Below are 22,927 nucleotides of genomic sequence, written 5' to 3'. Positions count from 1 at the left end.
GTAAATGCCCAGGAATGTCATATGGATCATATGGTAGTTTCACATTTAGTATTTTTTTTTTAACAAAATGCCAGACTGAATTCAGGAGTGGCTATATTATTTTACACACCCAACAGCAATGCAGGAGAAACCCAATCTCTCCACATCCTTGCCAGTATTTGATATTATCAGTATTTCTTATTTTAGCCATGCTAATAGGTATGCAGTAGCATCTCATTCTGGTTTTAATTCATATCTCACGACTGACTAGCGATATCGAACATATTTTTGTGTTTTCACGTGCTATCTTAAATTTTCTATGGCTGTACTGTTTCTTAAATTTTACATTATTATACTTCTATGTGCACAAATCTTTTTTTCTTCATTATTGGGAAGAGTTCCTCAGGGTAAGATTTGGCTACAGTTCAGTCTTTCTTGAATGACCAAAATAAACATGAAAACAAAACAATTTAAAAAGAAACAAACCTAGGCATCACACACAGAATTTACATGCTCTAAGACTGGGGTCTGCACTTTGATCTCTAGTCTAGGGAGTCAGCAAATTATGGCCCACAGGCCAAATCTGGCCTGAGGCCTGTTTTTATAGCCTAAGAGCTAAGTATGACTTCTACATTTTTAAAGGGTTATAAAAAACAAAAGAGAATACACAACAGAAACCATATGTAGCCTGAAAAATCTAACATTTACAATCTGTCCTTAACATGTAAAGTTTGCGGATGAATAGAAACAAAACCTGATCTTTCTTTTTTGGTAAACCTTAACAAACAAAGCTGATGTCTATCTATTACACTCCCAGGATCTTAAACTTTAACAAAATGGAGAAACAAAAATACCATAAAAGCACAAATAATCTGAAGGCAGTTTCTACATTAACTCTCTGTCAAAGTATTTTTAAGCAGCCAGCCATAAACCTATAGCATTCTTCAATGTTACCAAATTTCTTCCTCATCATCCTGAAGCACATCTACATGACTGACAAATCAGCATTTCTCCAAATGCTATAAACTGGAAGAAAACCAAAACTTGTGTGTTCTAAAAAAGTTATTCCTATGAGTCATATCAAAAGACTAGACTTTTTTTTCTTGTTTGGAAAGAAAATATTGCCTCTAGCTCTTAAAAGTGGCATCCTGTGGGCTTAGTCTCATTTCAACCTCTTTTCCAACCAATGAATTAGTTTTCCAATAGAAATCACAATACCATTAAATATATAAGTTTCTGGCATACAAACAAGCGGAGAACTCTCTTCTGACTTAGTAGTTTATTTTGATCCCAAATGAACTTACTTTTATCATGCTTTACATTTACAATTTGACTAAAATAAAGTGAACCCAGTAATAATTAATACCACTCTCCCTACCATGCAGACAATGTCAAACAAACAATGGTTTGGCTGACAACATACTTTATTTCTAATACTCTCTAATCATTTAAATTGGGGCTCTTTTAAGACAAAAGAACTTTGTACCACATGCACTTCTGGTCTTAGAGAATGGCTTGATATACAATGGAGAGGTTTCAAATTTAAGTTGGTGAATCCAGTTTAAAACTTAACAGAGAAATCAATTTATTTCTAGAAATATCTAACCTAAGCTATTCATCACCTATCCAATTTACCATATATATGTGCTGTGCTGTGCTTAGTAGCTCAATCGTGTCCGACTCTTAGCGATCCCATGGACTGCAGCCCACCAGGCTCCTCTATCCATGGGGATTCTCCAGGCAAGTATACTGGAGTGGGTTGCCATGCCCTTGTCATGCCAGGGGAATCTTCCCAACCCAGGGATCGAACTCAGGTCTCCCACATTGCAGGCAGATTCTTTACCATTTGAGATACCAGGGAAGCCCTACCATATATGGGTAGAGCACAAAACTTTAGAATCAAGGATCTCAAAAGGATTAGAGAATATATCCTAAAGAATACACTGTGCATAACTCTTTAGTAGGTATTTAGCTTACCTTAGAATAGCAGGTATTTATAAATCACTTTAAGAATTATACAACATACATTTATTTATCAGTGATGGCAACAACAAGGGAAACCATGGAGCAGGAAATCAAATAAAATTATAGGCTGACACATGCTAACCCTGTGGGAAGCCTGAGCCCTAGGAACTAAAGTTTACTGGTGTGGTTTCTTATAGAAATCATGCTACAGATATAATCCAGACCTCTTAGCAGTGAGGGTATTTCTGTTTCTATGCCTCACAGACTCTGTAACGAAGGCCCAGAAGAGCTGAGCTCAGCTGCCTATAACAACAACTCACATATAAAGCTGCTCATTACTTCCAAAACTGGGTTTCAGATTGGAAATCTCTACAGAAAAAACAATCTGTTTTGATTTTCAAGACCTCTTAAATTATTACATCCAGTTCATAAAAGAGATCTGTGGACTTTTGAGCACCAGTTTTGAAATCAAAATGAAGCATGAAGGTTTCTCTAAACCCAATAACTTGTTCATACAGCTCTCTCTACAAAAGACTGCTGAAATCTTTATCTGAAATCTCTCTGTATTACCACTCTCATGGGTTTAATTTAATATCAGAGACAACCTACAGATCCATTTGGGGCCCAATCTCACAGTGTATCATGTGCCACTCGCCAAAAGAAATCTGATTCTTGGGCTGTGAGCAGGAAATAAACTTTGTTCTGCAATTTGGTCCTTCCTGGTTTAGGAAACAGGGGCTAGAGTATAAGACATAATAACACAAAAAATAATTAAATGGGCTAAGGAGCTTCATAATAACAAATGAGGTAAGCATACATCTTCCTCATAGCATCCATTTACAATCATAATTTAAAATTTGATACATTTTTAAGTATAATAAAAATCTGTAAATTGTAAAGTAAAAAATATTGCTAAAAATTGCTCATTATTTGACCCTTTAGCAATTAATAATCTTCTTGCTGGTAGAGAGTCTTGCCTTGATGATGATGGCTGCTGACTGATTAGGGTGGTGGTTGCTGAAGGATGGAATGGATATGGCAATTTCCTAAAATAAAATAACAATGAAGTTTGCTCTACTGACTGACTCCTCCTTTCACAATTTCTCCATGGCATGCAATACTGTTTGATACCATTTTACCCACGGTAGAACTTTCAAAATTGGAGCTAACCCTCTCAAATCTTGCTCCTGCTTTATCAATTAAATTTGTGTGATATTCTAAATCCTTTGTTATAATTTCAAGTCTGCTAGCATCTTCACCAGGACTAGATTCCACCTCAAAAATATCACTCTCTTTGCTCATTCACAGAAGCAATTCCTCAATATTATAGTTTCATCATGAAACTGCAGTAATTTAGTCGTATCTTTCTGTGCTCTGCTTATAATTCAAGCTTTCTTGCATTTCTACTGTATCTGTAGTTACTTCCTCTACTGAAGTCCTGACCCCCTCAGAGTCATCCATGAGGGTTGGACTCAACTTTTTCCAAACTCTTTTCACTGTTGATATTTTGACCTCTTCCTATAAAATCAAATATTCTTAATGACATCTAGACTGGTGAATCCGTTCCAGAAGGTTTTCAGTTCGTTTTGCTCAGATCCATCAGAGGAATCACTATCTTTGGCAGCTAGAGCCTTATGAAATTTATTTCTTAAACAGTAAGACTTGAAAGTTGAATTTACTCCACATCAACTTGGATGTTGTATCAGCAGGCAGGGAAACAATATTAACACCATTGTATTGTCTCCATCACAGCTCTTAGGTGGCCAGGTACATTGTCTCAGAAGCAATATTTTGAATTTCTTTTTTTTTTCCTGAGCAGTAGGTAGCAACAGTCGGCTTAAAATATTCAGTAAACCGTGTTGTAAACAGATGTGCAAAACAAACCCAGGATTTGCTGTTCCATTTCTAGAGTACAGGCAGAGTCAGTTAGGTTCAGTCGCTCAGTCCTGTCCGAATCTGACACCATGGACTGAAGCACGCCAGGTTTCCCTGGATAGGTTAGGTGATGGGATAGGTTTCCCTATCTATCACCAACTCCCAGAGCTTGTACAAACTCATGTCCATCAGGTTGGTAATTCCATCCAACCATCTCATCCTCTATCGTCCCCTTCTCCTACTGCCTTCAATCTTTCCCACCATCTTTTCCATGAGTCAGTTCCTCACATGAGGGGTCAAAGTATTAGAGTTTCAGCTTCAGCATCTGTAATTTAGTAATTTACTTCCAATGAATATTCTGGACGGATTTCCTTTAGGATGGACTGGTTGGATCTCCTTGCAGTCCAAGGGACTCTCAAGAGTCTTCTCCAACACCACAGTTCAAAAGCATCAATTCTTCAGCACTCAGCTTTCTTTATGGTCCAACTCTCACATCTGTACATGACAACTGGAAAAACCATAGCTTTGACTAAATGGACCTTTGTTGGTCAAGTAATGTCTCTGCTTTTTATTATGCTGTCTAGGCTGGTCATAGCTTTCTTCCAAGGAGCAAGTGTCTTTTAATTTCATGGCTGTAGTCACCATCTGCATTGATTTTGGAGACCCCCAAAATAAAGTCTGTCACTGTTTCCATTATTTCCCCATCTATCTGCCATGAAGAGGTAGGACAGGATGCTATGATCTTAGTTTTCTGAATGTTGAGTTTTAAGCCAACTTTTTCACTCTCCTCTTTCACATCAAGAGGCTCTTTAGTTTTTCTTTGCTTTCTGCAATAAGGGTGGTGTCATCTGCATATCTGAAGTTATTGATACTTCTCTGGCAATCTTGATTCCAGCTTGTGCTTCATCCAGCCTGGCATTTCATATGATGTACTCTGCATAGAAGTTAAATAAGCAGGGTGACAAAATACACCCTTGATGTGCTCCTTTCCCAATTTGGAACCAGTCCATTATTCAAAGTCCAGTTCTACCTATTGCTTCTTGACTTGCATACAGATTTCTCAGGAGGCAGGTAAGGTGGTCTGGTACTCATATCTCTTGAAGAATTTTCCAGTTTGTTGTGATCCACAGAGTCAAAGGTTTTAGCATATTCGATGAAGCAGAAATAGTGCTTTTCTGGAATTCTGTTGCTTTTTCTATTTTCTTTAGGCCCACTTAACTTTGCATTCCAGGATGTCTGGCTCTAGGTGACTAATCACACCATCATGGTTATCTGGGTCATTAAGATCTTTTTTGTATAGTTCTTCTTTGTATTCTTGCCACCTCTTCTTAATACCTTCTGCTTCTGTTAAGACCATATTGTTTCCACCCTGTATTGTGCCCATCTTTGCATGAAATGTTTCCTTGGTATCTCTAATTTTCTTGAAGAGATCTCTAGTCTTTTCTGCAGAGTAGGTTGAGCATAATTCTGAAGCTGTGTAGGATTTTTGGTATGGAAAATGGACACTTTAAGTCACCAGCTGCACTGGCCCCTAATAAAGTCTTCTGAAGCTTTGAAGCCAGACATTGACTTCTCTAGCTATGAAAGTCCTAGATGGAATTTTCTTCCAATGTAAGGCTGTTTCTTCTACATTGAAAATCTATTGTTTAGTGTAGTCATATTCATTAATTACCTTAGCTAGATCTTCTGGATAACTTGCTACAGTTTGTACATTAGCATTTGCTATTTCACCTTGCACTTTTACGATGGCTTCTTTCCTTAAACCATACTTTGTTAACTTCAAAGTTTTCTTTCGTAGTTTCCTCATCCTTCTCAGCCTTTGTAGAATTGGAGAGAATTAGGGATTTGCTCTGGATTAGGTTTTGGCTTAAGGGAATGTTGTGGGTGGCTTGTTCTTCTATCCAAACCACTAAAACTTTCACCATATCAACAATAAGGCTGTTTCACTTTCTAATCATTCATGTGTTCACTGAAGTACCACTTTTAGTTTCCTTCAAGAACTTTTCCTTTGCATTCATAACTTGTTTACCTGTTTAGTGCAAGAGGCCAAGTTCACATCCTATTTTGGCTTCAACATGTGCTCCTTGTTAAGCTTAATCATTTCTAGCTTTTGATTTAAAGTGAGAGATATGCAACTTCTCCTGTCACTTGAACGCTTAGGACTCTTCCTTTCACTTGGAAGTTCCTTCCTTTCACTTGAACCCTTCCTTTCACTTGAACACTTATTAGATGCCATTGCAGGGTTATTTCATTACCCTATTTCAATAATGTCTCTCAGGAAACAGGGAGATCTGAGGAGAGGGAGAGAGACAGGTGAACAGCCAATTGGTGGAGCAATCAGATGACACAGAACCTTTATCAATTAAGTTCAATGTCTCATAGGGATCATCATGGTGTCCCAGAACAATTTTAACAGTAGCATCAAAGATCACAGATCACCAAAACACATATAATAACAATTTTAAAAATTAAAATACTGCGAGAATTAACAAAGTGAGATACAGAGACACAAAAGAAGCAAATGTTCTGGAAAAAATGGCACCAATATACAAGCTCCACACAGAATTGTCACAAAACTTCAATTTGTGAAAAACACTGTACCTGTGAAGTATAATAAAGTACAATAAAATGAGGTATACCTGTATCTATGTTTTTCAACCAAAACTTATTTAAGGCTTTTTATTCACTTGTTTTGGAGAAGGCAATGGCACCCCACTCCAGTACTCTTGCCTGGACAATCCCATTGACAGAGGAGCCTGGTAGGCTACAGTCCATCGGGTCGTGAAGATTCGGATATGACCGAGTGACTTCACTTTCACTTTTCGCTATCATGCATTGAAGGAAATGGCAACCCACTCCAATGTTCTTGCCTGGAGAATCCCAGGGACGGGGGAGCCTGGTGGGCTGCCGTCTATGGGGTCACACAGAGTCAGACACGACTGAAGTGACTTAGCAGTAGCAGCAGCATTCACTTGTTCGGTTTAAAATAGATGATTGTGGAGTCCAGGCCACTAAACTCTTTCCCCTGAATTACTGTGATAATCTGTTAATTATCATTAACTTTTCTTTCACCCACCATTGTCCTTTCCAATATTTCCCCACTCAACATTCAGTAATCTTTCTTTTGTTGTTGTTGTGTTGGGTCTCCATTGCTGTGCAGGGGCCTTTTCTAGTTGCGGCAAGAGGGGTTACTCTTTAGTTGTGGTGCATGGGCTTATCATTATGGTGGCATCTCTTGTTGCAGAGCACGGGTTCTACAGCATGCAGACTCACTAGTTGTGACTGCATGGACTTAGCTGCCCCGCAGCATGTGCACTCTTCCCAGACGATGGTTTGAATCCATGTCCCCTGCATTGCCAGGTGGATTTTAACCACAGGACCACTAGGAAGTTCAGTGATCTTTCTAATACACAGATCAGATTATATGAACTCCAGATTGAAACCTTGCAGTGCCTTTGAAGTGCATTTGCTATAAAAGCTAAATTAGCCCTCTATGATCTGACCCCTCTTGAACTCTCCAGCCTCCTTTTATACCACTCTGCCCCTCACTCGCTATACTCTATTGAACTTGTCTTACTTCCTCAAATTCACAATGCTAGTATAATTTAGACGTGCCACTTTCATGCTCTCATGGTACCATGCACATACCTTTATTACAACATTTATTCCACTTTATTATATTCATTGGTTTGTCTATCTTGCTTCACTAGGACATAAGCTTCTCATATGTCAGAGAGACCATGCTTTATTACCTTATCTTTGCACTCCTAGTTTCTAGCAGTACCTGACTCAATAAATGTTTTTTGAGTGACTGACCAAAAAAAGGAAAATAGAGACGACAGGAGGAGGAAGAACTAGCCTAGTAAAAGATAATATCTGTTTTTACATATATTAAGTTTAAAGTGGTACCTGGTTAGTGGAATGGAAATGGGCAAGAACTTAATAAAAGATATCAGGTCTGCAAATAATGATTTTATCTAATGACAGGACTACCAGGTATTCTTAGAGGATATAATGAGATCTTTTTTTAAAGGCTGAAATGATGAGAACAAGGTTTTGAAAAGGAACTTAAACCAAGTCTAAATTTCAGAAATGCATGATTTTATGAGTTACAGAATGAAAAGTGAAAAAAATATTTATAATTCAAAATTCTAACATGAAAAATAATTTGATTATGCTATCATTCAGAGCATTATTAAATAAATTTGTATTATTACTTTATATTAAGGGGCCAAAAAAGGTAACTCTATTGGTTCTTTATCAAATTCAAGATATCATATCACAAGAAATTGATTCTTACCACATTTAACCTTAAAATTTTCATCAGATTTTCTCTGTGTAACCAAGAGTCTGAGTTAATCTGAAATTGTACAGGTGTTATTTTTTACTACTGCTACACTTTTTGCTAATATTTTATGATTTTAAGACTGCCTTTTTAACTTTTATGATATATAAAATGAATATCTAAGTCAAAAACTTGATTTTTTTTTTTGGTCATTAAATAAATTCCTTTACTTTTGAGGAAAAAAATTCTCCCTTCCCCCAAATCTCTACTCTCTGCCAAGATTTAATATAGTGGCTGTTAATTATTGTGAAACTTGATCTCAAGAAGACACCCCACTGCCATCATCACCACCACAAATACTTCCTTTTTCTCAAGAAATCTCATGGGTAAGCCTGCAGCATACATTCACATACACACTTTCATTTCAGTGTCCTCTGCGCTAGAGACAAGATTGTGCAGCAGAAGGACTTGAGTTCATCTCTTCTCATGAAAACACCAAAACCACAACTAACTGCTAAGCGATCATCAACAAAAGATTCAAACTTACCAAAAATAGTATTCTATATCCAAAGATGGAGAAGCTACAACAAGATGGTATAAGAGAAGTTTTCACAACATAATCAAATTCCATACCCGCTGAATCGGTGACCCACAGACTGGAAAATAATTACATTACAGAGGTCCTCCCATAGGAGTGAGAGTTCTGAGCCCCACATCAGGTTCCCCAGTCTGGAGGTCTGCCATCAAGAGGAGGAGCCCCCAGAGCATTTGGCTTTGAATGCCAGCAGGGCTGCAGTACAGGAGCTCCACAGGATTTGGGAAAACACAGAAACCACTCTCAGAGAGTGCACACAGGTTTCATGTGCGCACCCAGGAAAAACCAGTGACTCCATAGAAGCCTAGGCCAGACCTACTGGTGGATTTTTAAGGGGTTCTGGTGGAGGCAGGGATCAGCTGTGGCTCACTGTGGAGGCAAGGACACTAGTGGCAGACACCCCAGTGAACAATTACCATCCACGTGAACTCTGCCAGAGGTCAACATTTTGACACTGAGACCCAACCCCACTAAAAGCCTGCAGGCTCCAGTGCTGGGATGCCTCAGGACAAACAACTAATGGCGGGGTTGGGTGGTGGGTAGTGGGGCTGGGGTTGGGTGGAGGCTAAGGAAACAGCCATACCCATCAGAAGACAGGTTGCATAAAGTTGTCCTGAGCCAGCTCAGTTCAGTTCAGTGCCTCAGTTGTGTCAGACTCTTTGTGACCCCATGGACTGCAGGAAGCCAGGCTTGCCTGTCCATCACCAACTCCTGGAGCTTACTTAAACTCATGTCCATCAAGTTGGTGATGCCATCCAACCATCTCATCCTCTGTCGTCCCCTATTCCTCCTGTTTTCAATGTTGCCCAGCATCAGGGTCTTTTCCTTTTTTTTTTTTTTTAAATTTTATTTTATTTAACTTTACAATATTGTATTGGTTTTGCCATATATCAAAATGAATCTGCCACAGGTATACATGTATTCCCCATCCTGAACCCTCCTCCCTCCTCCCTCCCCATACCATCCCTCTGGGTCGTCCCAGGGCACCAACCCCAAGCATCCAGTATCATGCATCGAACCTGGACTGGCGACTTGTTTCATACATGATATTATACATATTTCAATGCCATTCTCCCAAATCATCCCACCCTCTCCCTCTCCCTCTCCCACAGAGTCCAAAAGACTGTTCTATACATCAGTGTCTCTTTTGCTGTCTCGTATACAGGGTTATTATTACCATCTTTCTAAATTCCATATACATGTGTTAGTATACTATATTGGTGTTTTTCTTTCTGGCTTACTTCACTCTGTATAATAGGTTCCAGTTTCATCCACCTCATTAGAACTGATTCAAATGTATTCTTTTTAATGGCTGAGTAATACTCCATTGTGTATATGTACCACTGCTTTCTTATCCATTCATCTGCTGATGGACATCTAGGTTGCTTCCATGTCCTGGCTATTATAAACAGTGCTGCGATGAACATTGGGGTACACGTGTCTCTTTCCCTTTTGGTTTCCTCAGTGTGTATGCCCAGCAGTGGGATTGCTGGATCATAAGGCAGTTCTATTTCCAGTTTTTTAAGGACTCTCCACACTGTTCTCCATAGTGGCTGTACTAGTTTGCATTCCCACCAACAGTGTAAGAGGGTTCCCTTTTCTCCACACCCTCTCCAGCATTTATTGCTTGTAGACTTTTGGATCGCAGCCATTCTGACTGGCGTCAAATGGTACCTCATTGTGGTTTTGATTTGCATTTCTCTGATAATGAGTGATGTTGAGCATCTTTTCATGTGTTTGTTAGCCATCTGTATGTCTTCTTTGGAGAAATGTCTATTTAGTTCTTTGGCCCATTTTTTGATTGGGTCATTTATTTTTCTGGAATTGAGCTACAGGAGTTGCTTGTATATTTTTGAGATTAGTTGTTTGTCAGTTGCTTCATTTGCTATTATTTTCTCCCATTTTGAAGGCTGTCTTTTCACCTTGCTTATAGTTTCCTTTGTTGTGCAGAAGCTTTTAAGTTTAATTAGGTCCCATTTGTTTATTTTTGCTTTTATTTCCAATATTCTGGGAGGTGGGTCATAGAGGATCCTGCTGTGATGTATGTCAGAGAGTGTTTTGCCTATGTTCTCCTCTAGGAGTTTTATAGTTTCTGGTCTTATGTTTAGATCTTTAATCCATTTTGAGTTTATTTTTGTGTATGGTGTTAGAAAGTGCTCTAGTTTCATTCTTTTACAAGTGGTTGACCAGTTTTCCCAGCACCACTTGTTAAAGAGATTGCCTTTAATCCACTGTATATTCTTGCCTCCTTTGTCAAAGATAAGGTGTCCATATGTGTGTGGATTTATCTCTGGGCTTTCTATTTTGTTCCATTGATCTATATTTCTGTCTTTGTGCCAGTACCATACTGTCTTGATGACTGTGGCTTTGTAGTAGAACCTGAGGTCAGGCAGGTTGATTCCTCCAGTTCCATTCTTCTTTCTCAAGATAGCTTTGGCTATTCGAGGTTTTTTGTATTTCCATACAAATTGTGAAATTATTTGTTCTAGCTCTGTGAAGAATACCATTGGTAGCTTGATAGGGATTGCACTGAATCTACCCAATGAGTCAGTTCTTTGCATCACATGGCCAAAGTATTGGAGTTTTAGATTTAGAATCACTCTTTCCAATGAATATTCAGGATTGATTTCCTTTACAATTGACTGGTTTGATCTCCTTGCACTCCAAGGGACTTTCAAGACTCTTCTCCAACACCACAGTTCAAAAGCATCAATTCTTCAGTGCTCAGCTTTCTTTATAGTCCAACATGACCACTGGAAAAACCATAGCTTTGACTAGACAGACCTTTGTTGGCAAAGCTTTGTCTCTGCTTTTTATTATGCTGTCTAGGTTGGTCATAGCTTTTCTTCCAAGGAGCAAGGGTCTTTTAATTTCATGGCTGCAGTCACCATCTGCAGTGATTTTGGAGCCCCCCAAAATAAAGTCTGACACTGTTTCCACTGTTTCCCCATCTATTTGCCACGAAGTGATGGGACTGGATGCCATGATCTTTCTTTTCTGAATGTTGAGTTTTAAGCCAACTTTTTCACTCTCCTCTTTCACTTTCAACAAGAGGCTCTTTAGTTCTTTGCTTTCTGCCATAAGGGTGGTGTCATCTGCATATCTGAGGTTATTGATATTTCTAGTAATCCTGATTCCAGTTTGTGCTTCATCCAGCCCAGCATTTTGCATGATGTATTCTGCATAGAAGTTCAATAAGCAGGGTGACAACATACAATATACAGGGTGACAATATACAATGTACTCCTTTCCAAAACTGGAACCAGTCTATTTTTCCATGTCCAGTTGTAACTGTTGCTTCTTGACTGGTATACAGATTTCTCAGGAGGTAGGTCAGGTGGTCTGGTATTATCACCTCTTTAAGAATTTCCACAGTTTGTTGTGATCTACACAGTCAAAGGCTTTGGCATAGTTGATAAAGCAGAAGTAGATGTTTTTTTGGAGCTCTCTTGCTTTCTCGATGATCTAGCAGAGGTTGGCAATTTGATCTCTGGTTCCTCTGTCTTACTTGCTAAATCTAGGTTGAACCTCTGGAAGTTCATGGTTCATGTACTGTTGAAGTCTGGCTTGGAGGATTTTCAGCAATACTTTGCCATCATATGAGATGAGTGCAATTGTGCAGTAGTTTAAACATTCTTTGGCACTGCCTTTCTTTGGGATTGGAATGAAAACTGACCTTTTCCAGTCCTGTGGCCACTGCTGAGTTTTCCAGATTTGCTGGCATATTGAGTGCAGCAGCACTTTCACAGCATCATCTTTTAGGATTTTAATTAGCTCAATTGGAATTCCATCACCTCTACTAGCTTTGTCCATAGTGATGCTTTATAAGACCCACTTGACTTTGCATTCCAGGATGTCTGGCTCTAGGTGAGTGATCACACCATTGTGGTTATCTGGGTCATGAAGATCTTTTTTGCATAGTTCTTCTGTGTATTCTTGCCACCTCTTCTTAGTATCTTCTGCTTCTGTTAGGTCCATGCCATTTCTGTCCTTTATTGTGCTCATCTGCATGAAATGTTCCCTTGGTATCCATAATTTTCTTGAAGAGATCTCTAGTCCTCCCCATTCTATTATTTTCTTCTATTTGTTTGCGTTGATCCAGGAGGAAGGCTTTCTTATCTTTCCTTGCTATTCTTTGCAACTCTGCATTCAAATGAGTATATCTTTCCTTTTCTGCTTTGCCTTTCGCTTCTCTTCTTTTCACAGCTATTTGTAAGGCCTCCTCAGACAGCCATTTTGCTTTTTTGCATTTTTTCTTCTTGGGGATGGTCTTGATCCCTATCTCCTGTACAATGTCACGAACCTCCATCCATAGTTCATCAGGCACTCTATCAGATCTAGTCCCTTAAATCTATTTCTCACTTTCACTGTATAATCATAAAGGATTTGATTTAGGTCATACCTGAATGGTCTAGTGGTTTTCCCTACTTTCTTCAATTTAAGTCTGAATTTAGCAATAAGGAGTTCATGATCTGAGTCACAGTCAGCTCCGGGTCTTGTTTTTGCTTCTCCACCTTTGGCTGCAAAGAATATAATCAATCTGATTTCAGTGTTGACCACCTCATGATGTCCATGTGTAGAGTCTTCTCCTGTGTTGTTGGAAGAGGGTGTTTGCTGTGACCAGGGCGTTTTCTTGGCAAAACTCTATTAGCCTTTGCCCTGCTTTATTTTGTACTCCAAGGCCAAATTTGCCTGTTACTCCAGGTAGCTCTTGACTTCCTACTTTTGCATTCCAGTCCCCTATAATGTAAATGACATCTGTTTTGGGTGTTAGTTCTATTAGGTCTTGTAGGTCTTCATAGAACTGTTCAACTTCAGCTTCTTCAGCATTACTGGTTGGGGCACAGACTTGGATTACTGTGATATTATAACGGTTTGCCTCAGAAACAAACAGAGATCATTCTGTCGTTTTTGAGACTGCATCCAAGTACTGCATTGTGGACTCTTGTTGACCATGAGGGCTACTCCGTTTCTTGGTCCTGAGCCAAGAGCTGACTACAAATACATTCCTTGACATGGCCCTGCCCACCAGAGTGACAAGTCCCAACTCCACCCACCAGTGGGCAGGCACCAGTTCCACCCACCAGGAAGCCTGCCCAAGACCTTAGGCCAACTTCACCTCCCAGGAGGCAGATACTAGAACCAAGAAGAACTACAATCATGAGAAAAACAAACCACGAACATGGAAAGTTAGACAAAATGAGATAGCAACAAAATATGTCCCAGGCAAAGGAACAAGATATAAGCACAGAAAAACAACTAAGTGAAGTGGAGATTGGCAAACTACCTGAAAAAGAATTGACAGAAATGATAGTAAAGATGGTCCAAGATCTCAGAAAATGCGTGGTACACGGACTGGACTGAGAGGATACAATACATGGTTAATAAAGAACTAGAAGCCTTAAAGAATGGAGATGAACAATATAATAACTGAAATGAAAAATACACTAGAAGGAATCAAAGCAGAACAAATGAGGCAGAAGAATGAGTAAGTGAGTTGGAAGTCCAATTGATGGAAATCACTGCTGTGGAACAGAATAGAGAAAAAAGAATGAAAAGAAATAAAGACAAACTCAGAGATCTCTATGTTAAATGCACCAACATTCGCATTATAAGGGTCCGAGAAGGAGAAGAGAAAGAAAAAGGGAGGAAAAATATTTGAAGAGATAATAGTTTAGAATTTCTGTAACACAGGAAAGGAAACACTCAAGTTCAAGAAGTAAAAAGAGCCCATTATAGGATTAATCCCAGGAAGAACATACTGAGACACATATTAATCAAACTGACAAAAATTAGAGAAAATATTAAAAGCAACAAGAGAAAAGCAACAAACAACATAGAATCCTCATATGGTTATCAGCTGATTTTTTCAGCAGAAACTTGGCAGGCCAGAAGGAAGTGGCACGATACATTTAAAGTGATGAAAGTGGAAAAACCCACAACAAAGAATACTCTACCCAGCAGGGTTCTCATTCAGATTTGATGAAGAAATCAAAAGCTTTATAGACAAGCAAAAGTTAAGAGAATTTAGCACCACCAGGTCAGCTTTAAAACAAATGGTGAAGGAACTTCTCTATGTGGAAAAGAAAAGGCCAAAATTAGAAACAAATTACAAATAGGAAAGCTCACCAATAAAGACAAACATAAAATAAAGATAGAGAATCATTCACACACAAATATGATATCAAAACCAGTAACCGTGAGGATAGTGCAAATGCAGGATATTGGAAACGCATTTGAAAGTAAGAGACCAGCAATTTAAAACAATCTTGCATATATATATATATAAAATTATATCAAAACCTCATGGTGATTTCAGTGTCTTTCTCAATTACACTCTGGTGTAATTGATGTAAAGGAGAAGTTCACCGGCATTACTTATTACTTTTTTTTTTTTACTATATAAATGTATTATCCATACCATAAATATTTTCTGAGGTAGTATCAGTTATCAGTATAGCCAAAGGTAATTAGAAAAAACGTGGAAAAACTTTACATATTTTTGGAATTAAGAATTTGTCAAACTAAAAGATCAAGTTTACAATGCGTACAATACCATACCAAACTCCTATTTCTTTATTACAATTATACAAAGTTAACTTCATATCTTACAATATAATATATGTGTTTACAGTTCAAACTGAAGAACACAAGTTTGAACTATGTGAATCCACTCACACACAGATTTTTTTAAAAATAATACATATGACATTACTACATGATCTGCAGTTTGTTGAATCTACAGATGTGGAACCACTAATATGGAGGACTCACTGAAAAGCTACAGCTGGAATTTTGACTTTGCACTCAGGTGGGGGACCAATGACCACAATTTCTCTGTCATTCAAGGGTCAACTGTAATTGATTTTTAAGACCAAGAATTAGAAAGCAACTATGCCAGAAAATAAAAAAAGAGAGATTTTTGGTTATAGTAAAAAACACAGAAAATAAAATTTACCATTTTGTTTTTTATTATAATCAAAAATTAGTCATTTTGTCAAATTATAATCATTTTAACTATTTTAAAATCTACAGTTTAGTAGTGTTAAGTATATTCACATTGTTGTGCAACAGATCTCCAGAACTTTTTCATCTTTCAAAACTGAAACTTTATACCTGCTGAACAACTCCCCATTTTCCTCTCTCTCTATTTTGATTCTTTACATATCCCATGTAAATGTAGTCAGACATTATTTGTCTTTCTGTGACTGGCTTATTTCACTTACTGTAGTGTCCTCAAGGTGCACTGATGTTGTAAGCATATAACAAGATTGCCTTCCTTTTAAAGGCTAAGTTCGCACACTCATGTTCATGACAACATTATTCACAGTAGCCAAGAGGTAGAAGCAACTCAAATTTATATTGATGGATGAATGTATAAATGAAATCTCTTTGATAGGAAAGTTTCTAAAATCTACTTTATCCAATGACAGGACTAAATGCCTGCAATTGTATTAGTGATAAGCAGCTGGAAGAAAATGTGTCAAACATCACTATGTGACAACAGAAAAGAATAAAAGACTAAAGCTGCAGTTAAGTAGCATATTTCTACTTATAGATGGACAATGACTATTCATCTTACATATCAAAATGCAGTCTCCTTACCAGTAATTATCACACCATCATCTCTATGAGCTTCATTCATTTCTTCAACATGGACATCTGAGTTCACATCAATCTCTTTCCCTGATAACTGTAAATAAGCTTGAAGAGAAGATGGAACCTTGACAAGAATAGAGCCTGTGATGAATTTAATGGAGAGCTTATTTAATGCAAAGAAATAAAAAGTACTGTAGACTATTATAAAAATTATTTAAAGAGTAATATTGCTCCCAATAGTCTGTCTTTACTCATCAGTATATTTGATTTAAATAGCAATACCTTTTCCTCAGTCTCAGGTGGTCAACATCTCTTATTCCCAAGGCAATCACAGTATCTTTTGTCAAGAATATGAGCCACTAGGCCATCATGAACTACTATTTCTTCTTTTGCCAATAGTCTTAGTCCACTTGTCCAATACCAGAAAAGTGAGTTTAATAGACATGCAGCTTATAGACAGAATTTACCATTAATTGAGCATTTACCAAGAGCCAGACACCTTCATTACATCATCTTTTAACTTCCCTCTCAACTTTATGAGGTATTACTGTAATCCTAATTTTACAGGTAAGAACTTGCTCAAGTTTCCATGACAGCTATTGCTAGAATCAAGATCCATTGCAATGACAACAAACCAGCACTCTTAATCACTGCAGTATTTCATACACTGCTACCTCACTGTATTACCAGACTTGTGATCTCACTGATCACTGTAACATAACTAGAACCCTGAGCTCTTATGCTTTCAATAGTACCTTGTTTGTGGTGGAGGGGAGGGTCAGTAACAAAAATTTAAAAAGGAATATTTAGATTTCAACTCACTAATGTTTCTTTTAATGGATTACAGACTTCTTTGGGGGTACCTGAAGCAAGACACTCAACTTTATTTCTACTACAATCTTACCAAAACAACAACAAAACACCTGTTAAGGAGGAGTCATTTTTCAAAACAATTACATGGGTTGCAGTGAAAATTCACCAGTACATTCTCATTTCAAGAGTTTTCTTTCTCCATTTCTTACATATCAAATAAATAAGAGGCCCTTCCCATAAAACAGTAACCTCATCTCTGTCCACAAAGAAGGTCAGGATGACAATTATTGTGAATGTTGTAAAGATTTCTTCTAGAAGGCTTTTGTTTATGGGTCATTGTGTGCTTTCCAGTTTGGTTAACATCAGCTTACGTTTCCCTAAGTAATTCTGTATCTTCTCAACCTTTCTAATGGGAGCTGGAAATCTGGGGTTAAAACTGATGAACTTTAGTATTTAGTCCTCAAAAAGGGGGGAACAAAGCACATTACTACAATTGGTTTATCTTATTTAAAAAACAAATTGCTTTTCAGAGTTTCAATGTCAGCTACTTAAATAGAAGCTGCCCACAAAAAACAAATTATGAGGGCTTTAGGAAAACTCAAAAGCAAACTAGGAAAATGTCAGGATAAATAGAAGATACATGTTCTTCTACCAAATATACTTTAAAATGTAGAAAATAATGGATTTTAAAAACCTTTTCTAAAGGTTTTAAAACTTTATCTCTAAATACATCAAATGTGATAATTTTAAAAACATTTTTTTCTGTTCTTAAATAAAGGGATTGTAAATCTATGGGAGTCTTAAAAATGTTAAATGATGCAAAGAGTTCTATCCTTATCTCTCCACAGCCTTAAAGAGCAAAAACTATCACTATCAAAACTCCATTCCTACCTGTGAATGAAGTTTCACAATTTTTGAAAGCTCTACCCTAAGTGCCATCTCTAACACTATCTTCTTTAGAAAGGGCAGCACCTATTATATCTTCAACCTCTTTTCACTTCAAAAACTGCTTCATGGCTACTGACATCAATACTATATTTTGAAAATTAAAAAGTGAATACTAACAATAGCATCATTTATTGAAGGGATATTATATGGTTAAGATTAAAGGCTTTATCAAGGAAAAATTTTAAGTGGAAAAGTCAGTACTCAGATGCAACTCTGACTCTCAAGCCTAAACATAGCCTTTTCAAATGAATTCATCAGGTCACCATGTTAACTTTCATAGGAAGAGAGGAAATAAGCATTGTGACAGTTTTTTTCACCTGGCAAAATGACTACAGGGGCTGAAAGGACAGCGAAGGAGACTCAAGTGGCTGGCTTTTAAACCCTTCAGCAAGACAGTGGCAGAGCTGGAAAGGATTCCAGATGTCTTTACTCACTAGTAAGCAACAGAATTTTGAAAACTTTCCATCACTTCAGAAAGTTAGTGCTCCCAAGTCTAGTGAGAATTAAGAGACCTGAATTAAGATAGAAAACTTTGTTTCCAGTTATCTTTACGCTCCTGCCAGTATCATGGTCCCAACAGGAGAAAACATAAAATTGTAATTCCAATCAAATCTTGCAATATCATGTGCTATTTCAGTAAGTTACTGGAAAAACAATCCAAATAATAGTTAAAAATACTTCAAGTGGATGAAGATTAACAATGCTTTTTGTTTGCTTTTACTTTTTTGCCCATTCATACAAAATAGTAAATGATTTCCATGTAAGAGCTATCCAAAACTATGTTTTTACTCTGTTACTAGTTACAGTAAATGTAGTAACAGTTTTTCTCCTTGGGTCTTCACAATTTAAGAATGCAATTATATGAATTTTTTGACATTTACAAAATATCCTAAATAGTATTACTGAAGCTCTTAGAAATGTAGTGAGAACATAATATTATCTTATTTAAAAGGAAAAAAATGTGATCTTGAGAAATCAAATAATACCTGTGTATCAGCAATAACTTCAGTTTCACATATTTATGCTTGTAGTTTCATTTTGATACTGAGAGCCTCATTGAACAAAATAAGTACTAAACCAACATGATAAAGAAATTACTAACAGGAACAAATGGTCTCTATGGAGGTTTTTCCTTGTTATAAACATAGCCATGTTCTCGCCTACATGCAAGAGCTTCCAGATTTTCTCTAAAAAAATTTTTATATACAGGTATGGTTCTTAACTTTCCGAACCCAGATCACTTAAGCCCCTATAGCCAAGCTACTTCAAGTCCCCAAGTCACTTATCACCATGCATGTGTACATCTATGTGCATGCATGCATACAAAGACTTGTATATTCAGCCTTCAGGTGATTAAAAAGTATATAATTTTTCATGAAAGACTTGAACTCTTAGAATAGACTATTTGTATTAGAAATAAGATTACAGAAAGAGACACATCATAAGTCTGAAACTACAACAGTCCTCAGTCTTTTCGGCACCAGGACAGATTTTGTGGAAGACAAATTTTCCACAGACCGGGGTCAGAGGGTGGTGTTTCAGGATGATTCGAGTACATTACATTTATTGTGTACTTAATTTCTATTATTATGACATTGTGATATATAATGAAATAATTATACAGCTCATCATAATGCATAATCAGTGGGAGCCCTGAGCTTGTTTTCCTGAGATGAGGCCAAAACACAAGGGATGGGGAGTGACTGTAAATAGGGATAAAGTTTTGCTCACTGGTCTTTTGCTTACCTCCTGCTGTGCCGCTCAGTTCCTAACAGACCTGGGACCACTACTGGTCCATGGCCCAGGGGTTGGGGACCCCTGCTACCAGAGACTTAGTTAATCACTTTAGAGGACCTTCTTGGTGACACATTTATTTTAGGATCATACCTTTAAAAGTATTATTCTAGTATAATGGCCTGAGAAGCCCTCTTACAAGGGAGCAGGAAAGCTACCAAAAGAATGTATGAAAACTCTTTCCCTCCAAAGAGTATTTATTTCAGACATTAAACTGAAAAATTCCAAAATAACAGTCAATAAATTACAACATTTTTGTTTGTAATACAAAAAAAAAAAAGATAGTCTTCATGGCCATCAATTCCAAAAGTTTCAAAGATCATTGGTCTAGAGGGCCAGTATTTATTTCAGTCTTTAAATCAGGTTCTAACAGAGAAAAATTTTATTTGAAATCTCTGTCAGTGTAGATAAGATAATTTGACCATCTGTTTCCTGAATGTTACATAAAATCTTCCTAATATCATATGTCAAAATAAAACATTCCACTTGGCTAACCTTTAGGGACTTTCAATTCCACTTTTCCCAGTTGGCTGACATAAACATCTATGGCACCCTGCTGAGCCAAGGCATTCAGACATCCAGAAGACGAATCTAGGAGGAAGAAAGAACCATAAGCATAATCATTCTTATCTGAGTAACTGGAATTATAAACCTGAAATAAAAGGCTCTACTTCAGCATTAGGATAAGGAGCTAAGAGTCCTGAAGGTTTCCTATTTTCCTTGTCACCATACCATGTTTTGCTTTAAAAATGAAAACAGAATCAGAGGTCTACAAATCTACACTTAGGTAACTAATAAGAAAATCCCTATGTCTGCAGTAACCTCCAAAACTTAACTCTAAACATGTTTAATCTAAAACCCAACTCGTAGGAAGGATATTATGGAAGTAATGACAACCCAAACCATTAAGCATCATTGACACATTTAGTTTACTATCAACTTTCAATATTTACTAAAGAATTCTATCTCACATACAGTCACATAGAAGTAGTAGCAAAGTTAATAAAAATAAAAACTCTTATATTTTCTCCTTTTAGCAAATGAGCTAGTACTAAAAAGTGCAGCTAACAGTGAAAGACTACATTACATAAGGTTTTGTTGCATTTGTTAGAGAGATGTGGAGGGGAAGGAATGACATGAAAAGTGGGTGAAGTTTATTTATATCTAAATATTTCAAGTTTTGGGAACTGAACAGATTATCTTTAAGTCAAGGGAAGAAAATCATAGTTAAGGTGGTCCTGGTTTGCCACTCAGATTTCCCTTTGTCATCACTGAACCCAGTTTTCAATCATCCAGTGTTTCAAGTTTCAGGGAATGCTGACAGGTAAAGAAGTAAGATGACTGTGGTGAAGAGTCGGTACTGTGTAGCTTCTCCTTTTTCGTCCTTTCCCATAGCAACAGAACTTTTGAGTTTTTCTATTAGATTGTCCTTTCTATTAATTTGTCTATTTGATTGTCCTATTTGAAGATCAAAGCATATTTTTTACAGAGATCTCATAAAAAGCGTATTTTATTAGGCGCTTTTATTACTTCAAGGTAGAAACAAATTAGGGAGTATGGTGAAAATAATGCCCCAAATTATACACCTTTTACAAAATGTGAAGGAAAAAAATTTGTATACTCACAAAGGAACCATCATTCTTCTTTAAAATAAATGTTTAAGACTTTAAACAGAGACAAAAACTTGGGAATAAATAGTTTAAAATGTGACTTCAGGATAATTTATAATAATTTATCTCTAACCTATATTCAAAATGCCATTTATCAGATCCAATGTATTTAATTTTTAAGTGTTCCAAGTGAACACCGAAGTTGGGAAGTTAAGCCACTGGAGATAAATGATATGGAGTAGCTAGACAAAGGCAGAGAAAGCAATGGCAACCCATTCCAGTATTCTTGCCTGGAAAATCCCATGGATGGAGGAGCCTGGTAAGCTGCAGTCCATGGGGTCACAAAGAGTTGGACACAACTGAGCGACTTCACTTTCACTTTTCACTTTCATGCACTGGAGAAGGAAATGGCAACCCACTCCAGTGTTCTTGCCTGGAGAATCCCAGGGATGGCGGAGCCTGGTGGGCTGCCATCTATGGGGTCGCACAGAGTCGGACACGACTGAAGCAACTTAGCAGCAGCAGCAGCTGGACAAAGATGAGTATTTCTCTCCTCAGGTACCAAGAGAAACTCCTATAAAAACTTCTTCAATCAATTCAATTCAATGCAGTCGCTCAGCAGTGTTCGACTCTTTGTGACCCCATGGACTGCAGCATGCCAGGCTTCCCTGTCCATCACCAACTCTCGGAGCTTGCTCAAACTCATGTCCATGAAGTCAGTGATGCCATCCAACCATCTCATCCTCTGTCATCCCCTTCTCCTGCCTTACTGAATCCTAAAGAAAAACTTCTTACTGCATCCTAAAGAAGCCAAGTAAAAATATGTTATGGACAAAAAAAAAAAAATCTACAAAATGTGTATTACCCCAAGCTGAACAAAGTAAAATATTTGAAACAATATTTAATTTCTTGCTTTTACTAGGGGAAACCCACAAAATTTTTATATAGCTCATAAACAATGCTTTTCACTTCTGTTTCTCTTCACATGGGACATAAACAACAGCTAAGTAATTATATCCTAACCCATTAATAAATTATACACTCATGTTATCAGTTCTGAGCTCTAATACTGGCCCACCCACTGAAGGCTGTCAAAAAAATTAAAATTCAAGATGTGTTTTCAAAAGAGAAAGCAAAGGTAGTATTTTAAAAGCTATGTAATGGCAACCCACTCCAGTATTCTTGCCTAGAGAATCCCATGGACAGAGGAGCCTGGTGGACTACAGTCTACCAGGTTGCAGAGTCGGATGTGACTGAGCAACTTCACTTTAATACAAATGAATGGAACTAAAAATTAATTACCAAGAGTCAAATTAAGGCTTCATTCATAGAATTTCATTTTTTGGAGATTCACAAAACAGAGAAATTCTATTATAGATCTTGGAAGAAGCCTTAAGGAAAAAAGTGTTAGAGCTTAAGTGAACAAAAATTACTAGTACAGACAGTGACTAGAATAAATAAAAT

At 37.3% G+C, this 22,927-nt stretch overlaps 1 protein-coding gene across 3 annotated transcripts in view; it reads right to left on the bottom strand.

Moving 5' to 3' along the window:
• The window catches only part of FAM185A (family with sequence similarity 185 member A), a 91,225-nt gene that overhangs the window by 21,297 nt on the left and 47,001 nt on the right, over positions 1–22,927 (bottom strand). For 2 of the 3 annotated variants that reach the window (XM_024991321.2, XM_024991320.2), the window contains exons 6-7: positions 20,349–20,444; positions 16,305–16,439 (exon numbers count right to left, since the gene is read on the bottom strand). The exons of the other annotated variant lie outside the window; for it this stretch is intronic. In XM_024991321.2, the coding sequence (XP_024847089.1) occupies positions 16,305–16,439; positions 20,349–20,444 (231 nt within the window). The remainder of the gene's footprint in view (positions 1–16,304; positions 16,440–20,348; positions 20,445–22,927) is intronic. 3 annotated transcript variants of the gene reach the window in all.

Source organism: Bos taurus, chromosome 4, assembly GCF_002263795.3.
Source record: "Bos taurus isolate L1 Dominette 01449 registration number 42190680 breed Hereford chromosome 4, ARS-UCD2.0, whole genome shotgun sequence".
NCBI lineage: Eukaryota > Metazoa > Chordata > Mammalia > Artiodactyla > Bovidae > Bos > Bos taurus.
This window is presented reverse-complemented; position numbering and strand designations above follow the sequence as displayed.